At 35.7% G+C, this 22832-nt stretch overlaps 1 protein-coding gene across 1 annotated transcript in view; it reads left to right on the forward strand.

Annotated features, from left to right (window-relative positions):
- The window catches only part of LOC150099366 (uncharacterized), a 249318-nt gene that overhangs the window by 211365 nt on the left and 15121 nt on the right, over positions 1 to 22832 (forward strand). The window contains exons 5-7 of the mRNA XM_090404327.1: positions 952 to 1087; positions 2698 to 2771; positions 14453 to 14640. Coding sequence (XP_090260453.1) covers positions 952 to 1087; positions 2698 to 2771; positions 14453 to 14640 — 398 coding nt within the window. The remainder of the gene's footprint in view (positions 1 to 951; positions 1088 to 2697; positions 2772 to 14452; positions 14641 to 22832) is intronic.

The following is a 22832-nucleotide window of genomic DNA, read 5'->3' on the forward strand; positions in this document are numbered from 1 at the left end:
TAGCTTTGTGTTTCTTCTATCTTTTTTGTGATGATTCTGTAAGTTCTATCGCTTAAGGAACGGATGATCCCTATTTTATGCGCTGGGCGGTGATGGGAAGTTGCGTGTAGGCAACGTCCTATATTACTTGAAATATAAACTCACGGTTTTCACTCTGCCCAGCGTATTCGGATAAAAAAGAGATCTTTTGGTTTTTTTATGTGTATACTAAGTTAGATTTCATTTCTAAATAGGTCTTTAAAACAGCAGAAAACAAGAATATGTATATAAATCCAATTGTTATTTTATTAGAAACATCCAATTAATATTACCATCACTTTCTCTAGCTTTCGTAATTATAATGTGAAGACTTCCATAATTATTATATTTAAGGCAAATAAGACATGGTTTTTTAAAAACGTAAACATGGAATTTGAAATAGCAAAAATTTGGTGTCAATGAGTCGATTGTTCAATGAGCAGTGAAAGAATGAAGTCAGCCGGTGCCACTTTTCAAATCTCGAAGATTAAGTAAAATTTTATGGTTATATCATTATTCTATATAAATTTAGAAAATGAGTTTTGTTTAAGGTATACAGGATAAAAACAGCAAACGGCGCAATGCCTACTACTCCTGCATTCATTTTTACCCAACTGCTTTTCTAAGTTGTGATAACTGTGTGACATGTAGTACCAGCAGATTGAACCTACTGCCTGCTCCAAAGGTTCTCAGTTTAGCAATTTCTTCTTGTTCTCCATGTGCATTAAGTGTGCACTGTCAACGGTATCCCCAGATCAGAAAATTCCTCACGTTGCTTAGGCAATTTCTTTGCAACCTAGTGATCGATTTGTGGCGAAACCAATACATCAAAGAGGCGTCATGTTCATTTGATGCATTTAATTATTTTATTTATGCATATTTATTTCTTTTGGAATTATTATTTATTATGTGATTTTTTTCCTGTATCTGTAGTCCGATATCTGCCATCAAAGTGTTTACGAATTAGTTCATTCGGAAGACAGAGAAGAGCTGCAACGCCATCTGATGTGGAATTCTCACCTTCCAGCCGACCGGAGCGGCCTCACTCTTCAAGAAGCGTTATTATCAGGTAAGAAACTTGAAGCAGTGAAATAGAAAAGCCATTAAAACACTTTATCTAAAGAAAAAGTAAATTTACTACTATCTCCTTCAATCCTCTCCGACCATACTAAACACACCGTATTCAAAGAGCTTCTTGAGCTTTAGTCTCAGCTAAAAAATGGATCAAAAGAACATTGAACAACATAACAGTAAAAAAAAGTGTTCTCAATAAAGGTTTCAAAACCACTATTCCACTATTCAAAGTCGCATGTTTATTTTTGAAATAACCCATATACCTGCTCCAACAGCATAAAAAGATTAACTATCAATTATGCACTAAATGTTAATACCCCACAATTATGTATTCTTACGACAGTAATCCTGTTACGTCACTGTCACCTATCTCTGGACAAATAAACAAATAATATTTAAAACCTTCAGAGAAATTTGACTAGTTGCTCGATATTTCTAAACATTTAATGGGATTTGTTATCAAATCAAATGCTCTGAAAGAATTTAGAAATATCATCAAATAACCTGTAACTATCTTGTTACGCTGGCTTGCGTTTGCAATGAGCACGAATATCACTCTAATTTTATATTTGTCTTGTCAATCATTAGATACTGCTCAGTACAAGCAAGAGCGTATGTATGTTGAGACATTACCGATTTATATGTGCAAGATACCTAAAATGTTTTTAGTGCTTTCAAGTACATATATATATATTATTCTTAAAAAGAGAAATAGTAACACATCAAAGTAACGATACATGCACTTGTAATGGAATTTTGCCTATTGAAATATTTTTACAAACCACGAGCCAGCATATTATGTCTGTGAATTTTATCCATTTAGCATGTTCTGAGAAAGAAAAAAAATTCGAAAGATAAAAACACTGCTGTATCAGTATACTGGCCAACTTGCTTCATGGTGCAAAGCTTTCAAATATTCCTCGTGCCTCAGAGGGTGTTCAGAACCAGGCTTTTTCAACCAAAAGAGAGACATTCCGTTTTTTTTAAATTTTTTTAAATTTTTTTTTACCGATTGCACTACGGAAGTTCTTTGGTGGATGATAGGGCTGTTTTAAAAACGGAATACAGGTGTGCAAATGTCTATTGTACTTGATGATGCTCAAGTATTTTTTTCTCTGTTGTGTTTTCGAGTTCGATAAGAATAAATAATATATCAGAAAAACGTGTATAGTCTGTAACGTTTACGCAGTACAGAAGTAATTCTTGTGATTTATGTGGGTTCTTCAAATTTCAGCAATTCTTTTTTTTCCAAAGAAGAATGAAGTATGATTCATCTAAACAAACATTCTCCTAATGATCAATTTGCATTAGTTCGTCTTTTGCAGTGCAACTTGCATAGTGGTTTGCAACTGTCATGAATCATTTTTTGCAAGGTATATCCCAAGAACTGGTGATCTTTACTCAACAACTGGTGTACGTTTTATAAAATTGCTCTTTTGTAGAATGTTAATTATCTAGTCAATTATGAATTTCAAAGAGTGTGTCCCTTTAATTTCATTTGAATCACATGACTATTTTTATTTTCATTAGAAACATCCACTTCCAAAACACTTATACTTCACATATAAATATAACATTACAATTTAATTTATTTGTCTTTAACAGAAAATTATCAGTTTCTAGAGAGGAACTTCACAGTCAGATTCCGGTGCCTTTTAGACAACACTTCTGGTTTTCTGGTAAGTAAAAATTAGTAAACTGTTTATTTTTTAGAAAGTATTATTTAGCAATTATCGTCTTAAAAGCACACAGTAGCTATTTTCAATAGAAAAAAAAAACATGAGCTGCAGTAACCATTCGTACAAATCAGAGAAGGGGAGAAGGAGAGAAATGTTTTCCAATATTGTTCTATCATATTCTTTAGTATTAAAGTAACATAATATTCTACTTTTTTTAAATTAAAAGGCATATATATATATATATATATATATATATATATATATCCAGGAAACTCGGGTTTCGTCCCTCAAAACAGACAAGCCGGCCAGTAGAACACATGCAATTTACAGACAAGAATACTTAGAGGCCTAGGGGATAACTGCCTTATTCTCGTATTACGGTTGGGGAGTCCAAAGCCATGAGTGCTAAGTGCCTGTTAAAAGCTACTGATTGATGGATATATATATATATATATCCATCAAACCTAATAATTAATTAGGCAATTATATATATATGCGAAAAATCCTTACAATGTTTCCTAGTATCCTAAAGAAATCGAACTCAGAGTTTTCTAACCGAAGGAAGAAACGGCAGTTCTTCACATTGTCTTTCGGGAGAAGCCTTTTGTTTTTCTTATTCCCCCTCCCCCTTTTTTTTTCTTCTTAAGAATGAATTACACATCAAAGACAAATTCAGACTTTGAGGTTTGGACCCTTCGCTGACACACATCTGTTGTTGAAATAGCCGGAATGATCACACAGACGTTTATGCTGCCCCAGATGAAAAACAGTACTCGAAGATAACAAGGAAATTTTGGAAAATTTGAATTTGTCTTTGATGTGTAATTCATCCTTAAGAAGGAAAAGGGGGGGGGGGGGAATAAGAAAAACAAAAGGCTTCTCCCGAAAGACAATATGAAGAACTGCGTTTTCTTCCTTCGGTTAGAAAAATCCGAGTTCGATTTCTTTCTAGGATACTAGGAAACATTGTAAGGATTTTTCGCATATATATATATAATTGCCTAATTAATTATTGATGGATATGTTAGCAGCACCATGTGATAACTGGTTCTCTTCTTGCTTGTCATCAAATATGAATTATTTATTCCTATCTCAGATATCATTCTTCTTTCAGATAAGAACTCTAATAAGTTTTACTGGATGAAATAAACCATTCTACAATCTGGAGAATGTTTTAGCAATATAACTGCTCTGCTCTCAGCAGTATATAATTAATTAGGCAATTAATTAAAATGTAGAGACGTTTGCTGTTTTTAATTAAGCATATTAATACCAAGAGAAAGTATGTTAATACCGAACATCATAAAGAATAAATTTAGTCATGAAGATGTGATAATCAACTTAATTAATCATGTGTATGTGTGTGGCATGTAGTTTATTATACATGAAGCCGCGTGTTTACATAGTGCAAGTTGCAAAATATGCAGTTATGAGTAGTTTATATCTTAACTGATTTTTCCAAGTCACTCAACGTATTCGGTAACAACCTTCTCAATACTCAATCGACAGTTCGAAATGATAAATATCACTTATGCTGCTCTCTCTCTGTTGGATGTCTGCTCAGGACATGGACTGGTTATTACTAACACCATGTTCCAACATAAAAATGTGCACAAATTCACATGGAGAGAAGAGGCAAGGAATAAGAAAAGTCTCATTGACTATGTTATTGTTGATAGTGATGTTTTCTCCCTGGTGCAGGACACCAGAGTGTACAGAGGATTTGAAATTGGAAGTGATCACTATTTAGTCTTGAGCAGGATAAAATTGAATTTCATATTGAAAAGAATAACATGTAAGAAAGTTTTAAAGCGAATAAAAGTTGAGCAGCTCTCAGATGTGAGCTATAGACTAAAATACACAAAGATTATTGACGAAAAAATGAAAGAGTTCGAGAACAGGAATCAAACCTTGGAGATTCAGTGGCAAACTCTGAAGAAAACATTGATTGATTCTGCCAGAGAGGCATGTGGTGAGGTTGTGTGCAAAGATAAAAAAATCAAAACTCCCTGGTGGACACAGGAAGTTAAAGAGGCAGTGAAGGAAAAGAAGAAAGCATATCAAAAGTTCCTGTCAAATAAGTCAGCTTGTGCTCTTACAGAATACAGAGACAAATGTAAGAAAGCTAAACAGTGTGTAAAACTAGCTAAACAAAAGTCATGGGAGGACTTTGGCAAGAATATAGAAAATAAATATCAAGAAGGTGGCAAAATATTCTGGAGGTTGTTGAAGAAGCTCAAGAATGGAGGAAAGAGTGCTATAAAAGGAATTAGAGATGATAAAGGTGACATGAAAACGGGAGAAAAAGATATCCTTGAAGTATGGAGTAATTACTTTGAAAAACTGCTAAATGAAACAAGCAGTGATTACAGCACAATGGTAAAAAACACTGACCAGGCATGTAGTCAGGAATACATATCCATACTTGAAGTAGAAAAAGCCATCAAAGGCTTGAAATGTGGAAAGGCAGCAGGAGTAGATGATATTCGACCAGAAATGCTGAAGTATGGTGGTATAAGAGTCTTACAGTGGCTGCACTGCATAGTTCAGAAAGCCTGGACGGAGGGACGAATTCCCGATGATTGGAGTAGAGCTCTCATAGTACCCATATATAAAAAGGGAAATAAAACTGCATGTGAGAATTTCAGAGGTATTTCCCTACTGAGTGTTCCTGGCAAGATCTATGCAAGTATACTTGAGAAACGGTTGAGAAGAATTGTGGAAGAAAAGCTTGGTGAAGAACAAGCTGGATTCAGGCCAAATAGAGGCTGTCAGGATCAGATCTTCACTTTACGACAAATAGTCGAGAAAGCATGGGAATATAACAAAGATCTGTATTTAAGTTTTGTCGATCTGGAAAAGGCATATGACAAGGTGCCAAGAGAGAAGCTATTCAATACGCTGCAGTTATATGGTGTAAATGGGGCATTATATCAAGCAATACTTAGTCTTTATTTGTGTTGTAAGTCAGCAGTTAGAATGAAGGAAGTACAGGAATTTGGTTTAATGTTAAATCTGGTGTGAGACAAGGATGTACATTATCCCCTCTGTTATTCATTATCTATATGAATCACATTATGAAGGAAAGTGGTATTAAACATGATATCAAAATTGGAGATGTTAATGTCAGCTCTTTGCTTTATGCGGATGATGTTATACTTCTAAATAAATCCGCTACAAGTCTGCAAAATTCTCTGACTAAATTGAATAGCTGTTGTAATAGATATGGTATGAAGGTCAGCCATAAAAAGACAAAGACAATGAAAATAAGCAGAATCATCGAAAATGTCAACTGTGTTGTGAATGGAGAACCTGTGGAACAAGTAAAACATTTCAGCTATTTAGGCACGATTTTTACTGAAGATGGTAAATTAAATATGGAAATAGACAACAGAATCAATAAAGCTGGTATGGTAGGAAGTCAACTGAATAAATTCATATGGAATAAGAGAGAAATTAGTCGGAACACTAAATTAGCTGTATACAAGACAGTGTTCAAACCAGTTTTAACTTATGGATCTGAGAGCTGGGTCAGAAGTAAAACACTTGACCAAAGACTAGAGACCACAGATATGAGAGTCCTGAGAAAGATTATAGGCGTGAACAGATGGCATCAATGGCAGTATCATATTAAAAATGAGGATATTAGGAAAGAACTTGACATTGTCAGCATTCAGGAATGCGTTAGCAGAGCTAATCTCAGGTTGTATGGTCACTTAAACAGAATGGGCGAAGAAAGATTAGCAAAACAAGTGTTCTCTGCCAGGTTGGCAGCAAAACGACCCAGAGGAAGACCAAGATATAGGTGGATTGATAAGGTACAAAGTGCTTTAGACGATAGAAATATAAGATCTGATAATGTTGGAGTGTTGACAAGTAACAGACTGATTTGGAGGAAAATTGTAGATAGGAAATTAATAGTGATGTAATTTTTTTCATGTAGTACTGTCATATCCTGTACACCCCTTGAGGGTACATGGCAGGAATTTGATGATGATGATGCTCTCTCTCTCTCTCTCTCTCTCTCTCTCTCACAGATTCGAATCGATGCGCAGTTGCGATCAAGTCACGACATTTATCCTTCGGTTGGAGCGACATGGGCTCGAGTCACACTTTTTAGAAGCTAATGTTAAGCTAATGTTATTTAAGGGACATAAAAGTCAAAAGTATTTCAAACTGCATGAATAACAAATAAATAGTGGCCACAGTTTTTTGCGAAAATGTAATTACTCCAACCAAAAAATCAAGACCAATCACAATGCGAATAAAGATGAAGATTGAATATTGAATGAAAAAGGAAAAAGAAAACTAAACAAAACTAAAATTAGAACCTTCAGAAAAAGATGTCGGGTTATTAGTATATCTTTATTCAAAATCAATTCTTTCGATTTTCCAAAAAAAAAAAAAAAAACAGACGGAGACACACGATACTATAAGCAGAATATACGAAACTTTCTTCATTTCTCTAAGGCTTCTATAGTTAGCTACATATCAAAATGATTTCTAGTATAAAGACAACGGATACCAATAGCCGTAAAAACTGATATATTATCTTAAAGGTTGACTAGTTTCGTATATCTTGTGATAAGCGTCTTCGGGAAAAATGCAAATATTTAAATAAGATATCAAAAAAAGGTGTTTATAACATCCTATTTATCAAAAAATCTGGTATGCTATGATACTTCAAAGATGTTGAAAAGAAAAGAAAAGAAAACACAAATCTGGTATAGTCTTCCATTCAATAAATGGAGAACATCAAGTCCTCTGGCAACGAACATAAATACCCCGTAAAGATTATAACAGTTTGGTTACGAAATTCAAGAAGCTCCGAAATGTTATGTAGTCCCACCAAACATAACAAAAACCAAGAAATTGGCTTATGTGAATTTCGGCTGCTATTTATCAAAAATCTCAGAACACGTATACCTTTTAGGCATAGCAATACATCAATGATTTTACCACGCACTTAACTATCGAACAATTAAATCTTGATTATTCCTTTATCACTGTCCTGTACGTTGTAAACGCTTCTTTATTACATACTGATTAATGTTTTGCATTTCTGGTGATGTAGTGTATCACAGGGTACACAGAACTGATCAAGTTTTAAGCTTATAAATCAGTTTTTCAATTACTAATCTCCACATGGCCTTGTTCGCGCGGTTAGCCTAGTGGCTATGCCTGGGGAAGGAGTGTCCTAAGTTCGATTCCCGTCTACGACGTGAGGAGCTTAAGGATCTTCCTCAGCCATAGCCAAGTTAGCCGGTCTTGGGCGTGGACAGCAGGGTTTTCCCCTGGTTTATCTGGGATTTTTTCATCCTGCAAGTAGGCAAACAGGCCCCGTGAACAGACAGGGATACAGTCAGGAATACTTAAGACAATCCCTTCAGTCATAGGTCTGAATTGTCAGCTATGCCGGTCCCGAGCCCAGATAAAAATAGGGGGGATTGAGGTGGTGCCACACCTCCCCGTAAAAGGGGCTCGTGGCCGTTGAATCACCATACGAAATGAATGAATGAACATGGCCTTTATACCGGAAATCATATATTCTCCTCATGTTGTAATTGTCACTGCTCTTCAAGATGACATCAAATCAACCCTAAATAGCAACGACAACTACAACATTCAAACTCCACGATATAATGACGCATACGTAACGGGTAACAATAACAGCAAAACTGTTATAAAAAGTAGTTATTTTGACTTTTGCTGTGAAAGATACATCATTTCATTGCATATGAAACCTACTGTCCACAGTTTATTTCAGGGACAAGGAACAAGAACAGAAGGCACGAAAAGAAAATCACCGAGTAAGAAATGAAGATCTGTAATTTTTACTAACCGCAATAAACAAGCAATAATAGATTCATTAAACTCAAACTGGAGTATTTGAATTTTTTGAAGTGAATTTCTTCTTCTTTCAGTGGTCTAAATTGCATTTTTTGTATGCCATTTATTTTTATTTTATTTATTGTACATAAATTTTTCAATGTGCTTAAATTATTTGCATTTATCCTGTATTAAAGAAGTGGTTATAGGCTCTCCCTTCCTAACTATACTTTTAATTTTTTGTATACTTGAATTAACTGTTTACTTTTAGAGTTAACTTATTTGAATATATAGAAATCTGCGAAAAAGTCATGTATGTAGCTAATGCACAAATGATTACAATCTAAAGTATGTAATCAGTGTTTCTATTTAGCGACTGCTTAGTAATAATTGGCAATAATTATCAATTAATTGTTATTTTGGAATATAATAGCTTCCTCGAACAAATAAAAATAGTTCCTGAACCTGAATCTTTTGAATTATTCACAAATTTAAATTTTTAGGTTACCGCCATGTATCTAAAATCAGAACGCGATAGATGAGACGAGAAGGCAACTTCTAAATTATGCTGATTTTCCTAAAGATCCGCTTTTACCTAGATATTTTGTTGCCTCAAACAATACGCACTCAGGTGTCAAAATTGTCTTCCTCCCATATACCCAAATTGAAAAAATAAGAGTAAAATAGAGATTAGTATACAAATATGATGCTTGGAATGAGAAGAGATGATAGTTAAAATAAAATAAAAACAATTAAATAGTCCCCTGATTGTTAAAACGAACCTACAGTGACACTCATTATTCCAGATATACTGAAGGACGAGGTTGTTATCTGAAGTGACGAGATGACAGAACTATATTGGTTGTGTAGTTCGTTTATCATCACCATGTAGTTTGTAACATCAGTTGAAGGGAAAGCACCGAAAAGAATGGACAAGATCAATTCTAATAATCATTCACAAAAAAGAATCAAAATGGAAAGCAAAAATTACAGAACAATTGATCTAACGAGTCATGTGGAAAAAGTACTCATGGTGATATTAACAGAAAGAATAAGGAAACTAATGGAAGAAAATGGGGTGCTTAAGGGTCAAAGCTGTATAACTGAGAGGAGACCTCCACATAGCCTTTAAAGGAATGCGGAGAACCGACCAGGGATTCTGACCTAATGTCCAATCCTCACCTTCTCGTGGTGCACCCTGTTGGGTATCTACTTTGATACTGAACGAACGAGGATGGGCTGACAATTTGGGATTTAGCCGACCAAATTGTATTCTTATTGGTTAAACCAAAATAAAAAATGATGGTACAACATGACAAAATTTCATTCCGGCTGGGGCGTCGCCCGGTTAAACAAGGCCCCCGTTGTTTTTGCCAGGGAACCAGGGCAAACAGCGAAAAGTCAGCTACTGGAACAAATCTGAAAACAAACCCCAACTCAACATCACCAGAGTGAAAGATTGGTACTATCAACGTAAGAAGCCTGAATGGCAAAGAAATGGAGCTAGCCGAGGAATTAGATAAGTACCAGATCGACATAATAGGGGTGACTGAAACAAAAAAGACCAAAACTGGTGAGATCTTTCTGAGCAATAAATACAAAATGATATATTCAGGCAATGACAATCAAGGAAAAGAAGGAGTATCCATAGTATTCAACACAAAATACGAGGCTAATCTTCTTGAATGGCAGTCAGTCTCAAGTAGAGTAATGTGGGCAAATATTAGAATGGGGAACTGGACAATGAGACTTATTTGTGCCTATGGTCCCACAGAAGGTTCTACTAAGGTAGAAGTGGAGGAATTTTTTGAGGCTTTAGAAAAAGCAACTGACACAATGAAAAAGGAAAAGTTGGTCCTTGTTGGGGATCTAAACAGCAGAGAAGGAAATGATTGCGAGACATACAAAAATATTTTGGGAAAATTTGGAGAAAAGAACAAAGCTAATAATAATGGCAAATATCTGTTGGATTTCTGCTCAGGACATGGAATGGTTATTACTAACACCATGTTCCAACATAAAAATGTGCACAAATTCACATGGAGAGAAGAGGCTAGGAATAAGAAAAGTCTCATTGACTATGTTATTGTCGATAGTGATGTCTTCTCCCTGGTGCAGGACACCAGAGTGTACAGAGGATTTGAAATTGGAAGTGATCACTATTTAGTCTTGAGCAGGATAAAATTGAATTTCATATTGAAAAGAATAACATGTAAGAAAGTTTTAAAGCGAATAAAAGTTGAGCAGCTCTCAGATGTGAACTGTAGACTAAAATACACAAAGATTATTGAAGAAAAAATGAAAGAGTTTGAGAACAGGAATCAAACCTTGGAGATTCAGTGGCAAACTCTGAAGAAAACATTGATTGATTCTGCTAGAGAGGCATGTGGTGAGGTTGTGTGCAAGGATAAAAAAATCAGAACTCCCTGGTGGACACAGGAAGTTAAAGAGGCAGTGAAGGAAAAGAAGAAAGCATATCAAAAGTTCCTGTCAAATAAGTCAGCTTTTACTCTTACAGAATACAGAGACAAATGTAAGAAAGCTAAACAGTGTGTAAAACTAGCTAAACAAAAGTCATGGGAGGACTTTGGCAAGAATATGGAAAATAAATATCAAGAAGGTGGCAAAATATTCTGGAGGTTGCTGAAGAAGCTTAGGAATGGAGGAAAGAGTGCTGTGAAAGGAGTTAGAGATGATAAAGGTGATATGAAAACAGGAGAAAAAGATATCCTTGAAGTATGGAGTAATTACTTTGAAAAACTGCTAAATGAAACAAGCAGTGATGACAGCACAGTGATAAAAAAAAACACTGACCAGGCATGCAGTCAGGAATACATATCCATACTTGAAGTAGAAAAAGCCATCAAAGGCTTGAAATGTGGAAAGGCAGCAGGAGTAGATGATATTCGACCAGAAATGCTGAAGTATGGTGGTATGAAAGTCTTACAGTGGCTGCACTGCATAGTTCAGAAAGCTTGGACAGAGGGACGAATTCCTGATGATTGGAGTAGAGCTCTCATAGTACCCATATATAAAAAGGGAAATAAAACTGAATGTGAGAATTACAGAGGTATTTCCCTACTGAGTGTTCCTGGCAAGATCTATGCCAGTATATTTGAGAAACGGTTGAGAAGAATTGTGGAAAAAAAGCTTGGTGAAGAACAAGCTGGATTCAGGCCAAATAGAGGCTGTCAGGATCAGATCTTCACTTGACGACAAATAGTCGAGAAAGCATGGGAATATAACAAAGATCTGTATTTAAGTTTTGTCGATTTGGAAAAGGCATATGACAAGGTGCCAAGAGAGAAGCTATTCAATATGCTGCAGTTATATGGTGTCAATGGGGCATTATATCAAGCAATACTTAGTCTTTATTTGAGTTGTAAGTCAGCAGTTAGAATTGAAGGAAGTACAGGAAGATGGTTTAATGTTAAATCTGGTGTGAGACAAGGATGTACATTATCTCCTCTGTTATTCATTATCTATATGGATCACATTATGAAGGAAAGTGGTATTAAACATGATATCAAAATTGGAGATGTTAATGTCAGCTCTTTGCTTTATGCGGATGATGTTATACTTCTAAATAAATCCGCTACAAGTCTGCAAGATTCTCTGACTAAATTGAATAGCTGTTGTAATAGATATGGTATGAAGGTCAGCAATAAAAATACAAAGACAATGAAAATAAGCAGAATCATCGAAAATGTCAACTGTGTTGTGAATGGAGAACCTGTGGAACAAGTAAAACATTTCAGCTACTTAGGCACAATTTTTACTGAAGATGGTAAATTAAATATAGAAATAGACAATAGAATCAGCAAAGCTGGTATGGTGGGAAGTCAATTGAATAAATTCATATGGAATAAGAGAGAAATTAGTCGGAACACTAAATTAGCTGTATACAAGACAGTGTTCAAACCAGTTTTAACTTATGGATCTGAGAGCTAGGTCAGAAGTAAAACACTTGACCAAAGACTAGAGACCGCAGAAATGAGAGTCCTGAAAAAGATTAGAGTCGTGAACAGATGGCATCAATGGCAATATCATATTAAAAATGAGGATATTAGGAAAGAACTTGACATTGTCAGCATCCAGGAATGCATTAGCAGAGCTAATCTCAGGTGGTATGGTCACTTAAATAGAATGGGAGAGGAAAGATTTGCAAAACAAGTGTTCTCTGCCAGGTTGGCAGGAAAACGACCCAGAGGAAGACCAAGATATAGGTGGATTGATACGGTACAAAGTGCCTTGGATGATAGAAATATAAGATCTGATAATGTTGGAGTCTTGACAAGTAACAGACTGATTTGGAGGAAAATTGTAGATAGGAAGTTAGTAATGATGTAATTTTTTCATGTAGTATTGTCTTATCCTGTACACCCCTTGAGGGTACATAGCAGGAATTTGATGATGATGATGATGATGATGGAAGAAAATCTAGATGTGTGCTTGCAAGATTCAGAAGAGACAGAGTGTGCACCAAACATCGATGTTAAGATTAACTGTGGAGAAAGTTCTATGTAAAAACGTAAATATTCATGCTTGCTTTGATCACTTTCAGAAACCATTCGAAAGCGCATATATCAAAAAGCATTCGAGTACACGGATGGTACTCGAATTTTACTGAGTATACCGATATATCTATTGCGGAATATCAACGACAATGCCATGGCCGCTGTGAGAAATTGTTGAAAAACAGGAAGATGGTTTCTGACAATGAGAGACACAAGACAAGGAAACCCAACATCTTTGAGCATCTTTACCATGCTTTTGGAAAGAACAATGCATGTTATAAATGAGAATTTATATTCTCATTTATAACATGTTTCATTCAAGGTACGAGAATCAATAATTTGAGATTTGCAGAAGACATAGTTATTATTGAAGTATATGAAGAAGAACTACACGGTACAGTGCTGAAGTTAAGTGAAGAAGGAAAGAGATATGGTTGATAATTAACCCTGAAAAAAAACTAAAATCATGATATTCTGAGAGAAGAGGATGAAGAAGCGAATAAAGTTAAATAAACATGAGATAGAAGAAGTTTGGAGCTTCGCATACTTAGGTAGAACGTGACTCAATTCAGCTGACTAAAATAGATGACAGATCTATAACAAAAGCAAAAGTCTATAACGCTATGGATAAGATAAGAACATCTATAGAAAGATGAAAAACGTAAAAAACGAAGAACTCTATAAAAAAGTAAATTGTAAAGATAATCTAATGGAAAATAAGTGGAAGTAAACAACCTTTTGAACATGTCTGCAGGACGGATGAGAACAGAAAAATTAAAACCTTATTGTTTGATAGAATAGAAGACATAAACAGATAATGTAAAGAGGTGGTGTAGAAGGAGAAACTGCATCAAACACCAACGAACAGGTTTAATGCTCTAACAGGTTGTTTGATAATGATGATGATGACGAACTACCGCAAGATAAACGCCTTGGATCAAAACTACTCAAATATTTACTGTTGAAATTCATTAAACATAACAGAACCTTTACTTACAGTTTATAATCAAAAATTATTTTTATGTGAATCGTGCCAATGAAAAGTTACAAAACTGTGTTTATTAATGCCTGTGTGGGCTAAGAGTTACATAATCGGAAAACCCTGCTCTAGAGATCAAACATAAAACATTTTCAAACTACTTCGTGCATCTAATAAACATGGTAGTGATCAAGGTAAGACTCAGTACGTCGAAATTTAACTAATACATTTGATGCAATACAATTATCTATATTAGTTGGCATCTATAATACTTAAATTTTTATTTCTGTGTTAAAGGAAAAGCAAGCAATAAATACTTGATTTTGCACTTATACTGAATTTTATATTCTTTTTAGAGGTTGGACATACGAGGAAGGATTAAAATTCTCCACGGTCAGAATCATAAGACAGAAGATCCCCCTTTAGCATTATTTGCTGTGTGTACTCCATTTGGCCCGCCGTCTCTACTCGAAATGCCCCAAAAAGATTCCATGTTTAAAAGTAAACACAAACTCGACCTCTCTCTAGTCTCAATGGATCAAAGGTAAATATAATAGGGTTGTATTTTTTTTATCTTATTTTGTTTTAACATGAATCAGAAAATAAAAGTTGTCCATGTAAACTCTTCCAATATGCGATACTGATAAAAAAAATCAATATTTTGCTAACTTTTAAGTAATAGTGATGATGACAATTCAAATGAAAGCATGGAAAAATTATTTGATTTCTGAAATTAAATTGAAGTTTTTGTCAATATTTTTATTTGACATATGCAGTATTATGAGAATTTCAGAATATGTATATAAATTTACAAATGAAATACTGTATACAAAATATACAAATGAAAAATGAATCATTAATATATTTTTATATATTTTTCGGGCAGGCAGAAACATTACATTGGCTATTACGGCATTTCAAACACGGACACCTTAACGACAGGAGAACAACGAAGTGTTATGCAATTTCTGTTAAAATGTCACACAAGTGACATTTATCAGCAGATTGTCCCTATACATGAAAAAAAAAAGCTGTCAAGCTGAACGATCAATTGATCAATTTAAAACAGGCTGATATTTAACAGCTTAGTTCAAATGAAGAGCTGTTCATTAAGTGATATTGATGAGATTTGAAATAGCAAAAGCTTTTTTTGGCATATTTTCTACTGCTGGAATCACCCACATTTGTCTTTGATACGATTCTGCTTCGTGACAACTTCCGATCATATACAGTCAGTCTGGCTCTAGACGTCAATCAGCGGAATCATCTAATTATAATTCGGATAGTTCCTTGTGACTTCTATTGAAAATTGCCCTAGTATCAACATTTCACAAGAAAGGGATGAAAAATCAATGGCATGATTATGATATGTTCATAACACACTGTATGTCAAATAAAAAAGGCAAGTGAAGATTTTTTGATTTAGCTTCATATCTCCACATGTCAGATAACAAAAATACAGCATGTGCATAAAATAAAGACTCCTACAATAACATTAACATTCCAGTCTACTACCAAAGAATGTTATAGAAATGGACTGAAAATTCCTAATTTATAATTTATTTCTGTTTAATCATATAGCATTTTAAATATTGAATTATTTCACAATTTCAGTTAATCAAAATTTACTGGCTTTTTTCATTCCGATTCAGAACCATTGTATGAAAGCACAAGTTTCGAGTTTCAACATAAACAGGTTTGTTCAGTAAAACAGGATGAGTTCTATCGAAACTTCTTACTGACCTGTCCAGATCGAAAGAAAAAAATTATCATTTGGTTGCACATAAACTTAATTAATGATAATGCAACGGAAATACTCCTACATGGTCTGCAAGGTTTGTCAATTTTTATCTTCTCTTGTAGGTTTTTCTATTTTTGGAAGAGAAACTCTACTGCTTTTGTATAAGACTGGCTAACTCACTTTCGAATGAAACCGCCTTCATAAATGTTCCTTGCTTCTTATACGGGATTCTAACTCAGGTATTTCCTCAGGTAAATAACAGTAGTTGGCGTCTCCTTTCAAAATCGTACATTTTAATTGGCATCTGTTTCACGCCATTCCATGCATGTTCAAATCATGCAGATCGGTAGGCTAGTGAAGTAGTCACTCCCATGTTCGTGGATCTCTCCTACATGATACAATCCTATAAGACATGAAGCGTTATCGAGATAACGTTTCCAAAATGAATAAATAGAATGGAGGGATGCACATGCTCTGATCATTCTTCATATAGGGGTGTCATAGTGATATGGTGCGGCTATATTGTCATGGTGACTAACGTGCTCTAGAAGGCATAGTTCATTTGCCTTCTAGAACATATTAGAAGCAAATGCACTACCTCTTGGAATGTTTCATCTTGTACACAGTTGGGCCACAGATACTGTTTTGCCCATATCTTGGTTCTTCCATCAGCGCAGTAGAACACGAATCTGCATTAATCGGACCTAGTGATCTTTTTTTCAAATATAATCTTCAAGTAATCATCCATGTTCCTTTGCCTGATGTAGACAGTTCTCATTTTTGTAATAACAGAAATGGTGCATGTGAAGATTATCTGGTGTACAACCCACATGAACAAGTGCGATATGCATAATACAACCTTATGAGCATTGTGACATGCCTGTTCCACTGTTCATTTTTTTTCACCTTCTTTTGGCGTCATAATCACGCGCTTCGCTAGCTGATTGACTGAGTTGTTGTCTATGAGCCCTTCTTAGTAAATCTGCGACACCGTTGTTCGTGGAAACCCATCACATTTTATAATATACTACTGTTCAGAACATATGCTGATGTTTGATTTTCTGTCGCCAGCTACAATCGTAACACAAATTCTGTGGCATCTACTTTTCCTAATTTGTACCTAATTTGCCCAACAGAAACTAAAATGTCAGCGTCTTTAAGCGCTGATCACTCCAATTTTCAAAATTACATTTTAATTCATCATTTGTACTAAATATAAAATCTCCCCCCCTTTTTTTTTTCGTTAAAAATCACTTCGTCGCATCAAATTCATTTGCTATCTCTATAGCTCTCATAATGTCCTCGACTGCACGGTTTCCATAAATTAAAGAACAAAGAGAAAATCGCAAGAACTTTGGAGAAAAAGAAAAAAAAACATATGAAAATGACTGTCTGGTTATCGTATACAAATGAAAGGCGCTGTCAGCGGTTATATGCAAATGAGAAATGCCATAAAATTCAGCATTCTGGAGGAATTTTCCGTTTTGTGTCTGAAGTGAAAACAAGACTGGCAGCAAAATTCTTGAATATGGTTGCAAGACAAGACATCATATAACCGATGAATTAATGTGTCGAGCCGTTCTAAGATTAAAGGCCGGCCAAAGTCAGGCGGAGGTAACCAGGTTGTTGCACATGAGTCGTTCTGTCGCTCACAGACTGTGGAATCAATTCCAAGTTACAAACAGCAACCCAGAGATGCAGTGAAGGAAGGACATGGACTTTACCAACACTGGGTGTCGGATATCTCCGATTATCTGCTCGCCAAAACAGAAGCGCTACCCCGAATCAGCTACAATCTGACCTCGCGTCGGCCATAGGAACATTGGCATCTACTTCCAGTGTGCACAGGATTCACGAAGGCCGTCTGTGTACTAGACGATCGGTAGTCTGCATGCCCCTATCCCCATACTATAGGAGAGAGAGAGAGAGAGAGAACGTTTGAAATTCTTGGATATGGCTGAAAGACATAATTTAACTGGTGAATTCATGTGGCGAGCAATCCTAAGACTAGAGGTCGGCCAAAGTCAGGCTGAGGTAGCCAGATGGTTACCTCCACGTCGACTGGCTCTAAGACCAATGCGAGTAGGTACTGTTTACAGACGAGCCTTGATTTGCTCTATAAAGAGATATCAGGCATGCTCTGATCTTGAGAGAACGGGGGGGGGAGCACGTTGACTCTAATATCAATGAAAGGGACAGCTAGTGGAGGTAGTGTAATGGTTTGGTGAGGCGGCTCGTTGGGTGGACGCAATGACTTTTATATGCTTCGCGGAGGAATGGTTATAGAGACGAGGTCTCGGATCCCTATGTTCGTCCGTATGAGGGGAACGATTGGGGAGGTGAGACATTTATCCTCCATAACGATAATACTCGTCCACATAGAGCGAAGCTCGTGGACCAATCTTTTCAAATAGAGACTCGTACGTATGGAGACTGGCTAGCCAGTTCCCCTTGACTTTAATCCTATTGATCATGTTTAGGATGCTCTAGGATGCTCAAGTCCCTCAGAAATAATGGTTGTTAGTACCAACCGAGCTCCTGGACACTAATATAAACAGTGTGAAACGCTATTATGAGGACTGTATTGTTGTGAGGGATGACCACATTACTTTTTGATGCACTTTGACAATCTCATTTTTACCTCTTGTGTTTTGACCACTGTCTTCCTGTACCCATTTGTTACTGAATTAAACTTTTTTTTACAAATTTTTGTGGGTGTTTTTTTCATGTCTCATATTATACTACTTTTCACCGAAATACATAAATATTTATCATATAGTTTTTGAGTTATCGTAATTTTTCTTTTGTTCCTTAATTTATAGAACCAGTGTATTCTGAACCTTTTGATTTTCCTTCTTTAAATGCTGATTTTCTCCATTCTGACTTTCCTAATAGCGAAATCATCTTCCTTAGAGATTTCAATGTTCACAACTCCAACTGGCTATTTGTTTTGCAGCCGCATAGATCAAGCAAGTAGAGATGCTGAGATATTTGATACTGCCAATGATCCTACACAAATGAATCACATTCTTACCAGAATATCGTAATGAAACTCCAAACACTCGAGATCTCTTCCTCACTAGTGACTCTTTCGTTAGTGAGGAATAAATCTAGAGGATTAGAGCATACACATCCGGAGATGTTTGTCTAATGAGTTCAGGTCACAATCAAGTGTTGATTTTTTTTCTTTGACGAAGCAATAATCACATAGCTACTTTCGTCATCCACGTGTTGTCTGACATTATAGGAATGCCAAGTGGAATGCTGAGATATAATACCTTCGAGACTACTTTACCTAATTTCTTTGATTGAATTATCGTTTCAAGTCTTATATCCAAGCTGAGCATATGCAAAACTGATTTTGAAAGGAGACTAAAAAGACTAGAAGCAGAACACTTGCATCGTGTTCAAATGGCAATCATACTTTCTGGTCTTTTGACTATTGGTGTCCAATTCTGCCTTTCACCTCGCCTGCGCTTGGATTTTTAATTGCAGGGTTACCTACAGAAAAGCCAATTTATTCCTACATTTTCTCTAATTCTTGCATGGACGAGCTTGATAAAAGTCATCTTATCCATTCCAAACACATAACATTCAATTACCCTTTGAGTTTTCGCCAGAAAGAGATCAACAGAATCTTTCCCAAACTGGATTATAAAAGTGTCGTTGGTGCAAATGCTCTGCAGGTTTGTGTTGATATTTCACTAGTATCTATCCAGAGGAACTCATTCCTAAGGCTGACATATCTCTGCGACCTGATTACCGTCATTTCCTCGTCAGCATATTCTAAAATAATGGAGAAACTATTAATACTCAATTCCTACGCTACCGCGAGGTTTTCAACTAATAAACGATTTGCAGTATGAATTCTTTCACTATGAATCAAGAGGAGATCTTATTGCTTATATTACTCCACCTTTGGATAAAAGCCATGGAAAAGTTTAGGGAATCTGAAGTGGTTACTTTTGATATCTGTAAAGCATATGATAGGATTTGGTACAAAAGCTTATTAAGTAAGCTCCCATCATACAGTCTGTCTTCTAAGTTTTGCAACTGAGTTGCTGTCTTGACGCACTTACAAATTATGTGTGATGGTGAATGATGATTATCCTCAAACTTGGCAAATGATGCTTGTATTTCACAGGGATCCATTCCCTCACATACTCTTAGTTCTATATAGTAATGACCTTCTCCAGTTGACCTCAAATCCATTACCGTATAACTTTTCCCCCAAAATTAAAGTTAAAAAAAAAATCGTGGTGCCAGATATATGCGAGGATTTTCGGAAACTAAAGTATTTCAGTAAAAAACTAAACTGACGTTTATAATTAAATCCTCAGCATTCATTATAATTTATAATTGCTCACGTTATTTATAAAATGAATTTATTTGAATTTTATTTATCAAAGTTATTTACGCGATCGGCCGTTCACCTTCATTACGCGATATATTTGAATCTTTAGCAATAATTACATTGCTTCTGTAATTAAATTAAAACACTTTCATTATTGCTTGTCCTTTTATCACTTCGGAATCATTTCTGTTTACGTCAATATCGCATATTAAACTCATTCACTGCAAACTCACGCCCCGCTGCTCGACTGCCATGTTTTACTGCAAAAGCAATAATTTTGAGTTTAAAACCAGCACTGTAAGTTGTACGTTTCTCCAGATTTCAAGCAAAAATTACAGTAATTTACAGAGAAGAAAGCGGAGCGCGAAACCGACAGCAATGGTAGGTCAGTAGAAATAGAGCAGCTGTGAAGACGTGCATATGATTAGTGCGGTATTAACAAAAGTTCGCGCGACTCAACGATAAAGGCAAGTCCACGATTGTTGAGTTGAAATGCTTTATTTATTTATTTATTCATATGGAATTTTCTTCCTTTTCTCCCCCCCCTCCCTATTGGGGCGAGTTGAGTCCCCTCATGGGGGTTAAGTATTTATGGTTGTAGATCCGTGTGTGTTCACGGAGCCGGTTTGTCTGCTTGCAGGATGAAAACCTCCAGATAAACTGGGGGGGGGGGAACCTGCTGTTCACGCCCAAGACCGGCTAACTCGGCTATGGCTGAGGAGGATCCTTAAGCTCTTCACGTCGGCGACGGGAATCGAACCCAGGACACTCCTTCCCCAGGCATGTGGTTGAGAAGCGCAAAGCCACGAGGCTAACCGCGCGGACAGTTGAAATGTTGATTCTCTTCAACCGAATTCCAACATATCTGAAACTGCCATAATAACATTCACTATCTATTTCTTAAAGTTTTAAACTTTTTTCGTGTGCGAGGTATACGCGAAACTTTTAAATTTCTTTTTTCGTAAAGTAAAATCAGGGGTCCGAGATACACGCGAGGGCGAGTTATATTCGAGTAAATATGGTACACAGTTTCATGTTATCAATGCTAGTAAAACTTAATCCTGTATTTCTCGCAAAGCCTCCAATTTTTTTTCGGTCTTACTTTTGACAATATCTTAGTCTCTAAGGAAGATGAAATTTCTCTTCATGGAATTACCTCAACCTTATATCTCTAAGTATACACATTTTACAAATATCGCCTCTTCAGCATACAAAAAAAAAAAAAATTAAGATTCGCCTTTTGCTCAATGCTTTGCTTTACTTCTGAACAATGACTAACTCTACAAAAAACCACATGTTCATCCACCTATTGATTATTCTTCTTATATTTGGGGTGGTTCCCCTAAGAGCTCTCTAAAATGCTTGAATCAGCATTCAGAATTGAAGCGGTATTCGTTCTTGCATTTAGTACCAATATTTTTATTGGCCCTGTTCATTAGAAATGGCATCAATAATTTCCCCGTTCTCTTATCAGTATGTCGAATCACGTGAAGCAGCTAATCAAAACCTCCTTCAGAGTTTAGCTCCATGTTCACTGAACAAATATTTCTTTCTCTTCAGTTATTCTTTTTACTGCTGCCTCTTATTCCTTTCCTGATGAATATAATCTACCGGCCTTCCAATCCAATGCAAATAAGTTTCCTCTTTCTTCTCACATTTCTGTTCATCCAGTGTACCAATATACTACAGGTTAAACAAACTCTCCTGCATCCGAGTACCATAGAATCGGTATCCGGAGAGTTCATCGAAAAGGCAATTCATCGAAAAGGCAATTCATCGAATGAACAATTCATCGAATGACAATTCGTCGCAAATGCAATTCATCGAAAAAACAGTTCACCGAAAATTTAAAATTTTCGAAAATATTATGAGAAAATTGATCCATTCAGAACAAAACCTGAACCTGAATAAGGAGATTACAATGCTACTTTCATAGGGAAAAATTATAGAACAATACGGTTCTTATAGTCTTTCTTGTCCGATAACTGTTTCATGTCTGTTCATGGGACTGATTTGCCTGTTTCCGGAAGAAAAGCCCAGCCGTATCTATATTATGCCTGCTAACTTGCCTTTAGTAGAACAGGACTGATAAAAATTATGCGTAAATGGGATCCAACTACCCAGGTCTTTCTAACTAAACGGCTTCGTTTTTACCAACTGAACTATGTGGGCTTCATTATTATTACTGTTGCTAATAGTAATATGTGACTTTAATACAGCAATTATTATGGGATGAATTTTACTCAGATTCGCTATGTGAAACTTTTACAAGAAAATGTCGAACCGTTCCAGTTTTCAGTTCAGCTATATTCGGGGAGACAAAGAAATAATGTGTCCAAACTATGTACTGAGTTACAAAAACTCTCTGACTTGGCAGAATTAGTATAAGTTGCAGTACAAGAAGCAGTCTGCATGATTAAGTTTTTTGTTCTAAATGGATTATTTTACCATAACATTATCGAAAATTTAAAATTTTCAGTGAATTGTTTTTCGATGAATTGCATTTTCGACGAATTGTCTTTCGATGAATTGCCTTTTCGATGAATTTTCCTGTAACCCATAAAATCATCACGGCTACTTATCATTCATTTGAAGAGAAGTAAATCCATCCAAGTTTCTTTCATAATTTCAGTCAAATAAG

The sequence above is a fragment of the Typopeltis vanoorti genome, chromosome 14, assembly GCF_054136105.1.
Source record: "Typopeltis vanoorti isolate ZY-2024b chromosome 14, IOZ_Tvanoo_1.0, whole genome shotgun sequence".
Classification (NCBI taxonomy): Eukaryota; Metazoa; Arthropoda; class Arachnida; order Uropygi; family Thelyphonidae; genus Typopeltis; species Typopeltis vanoorti.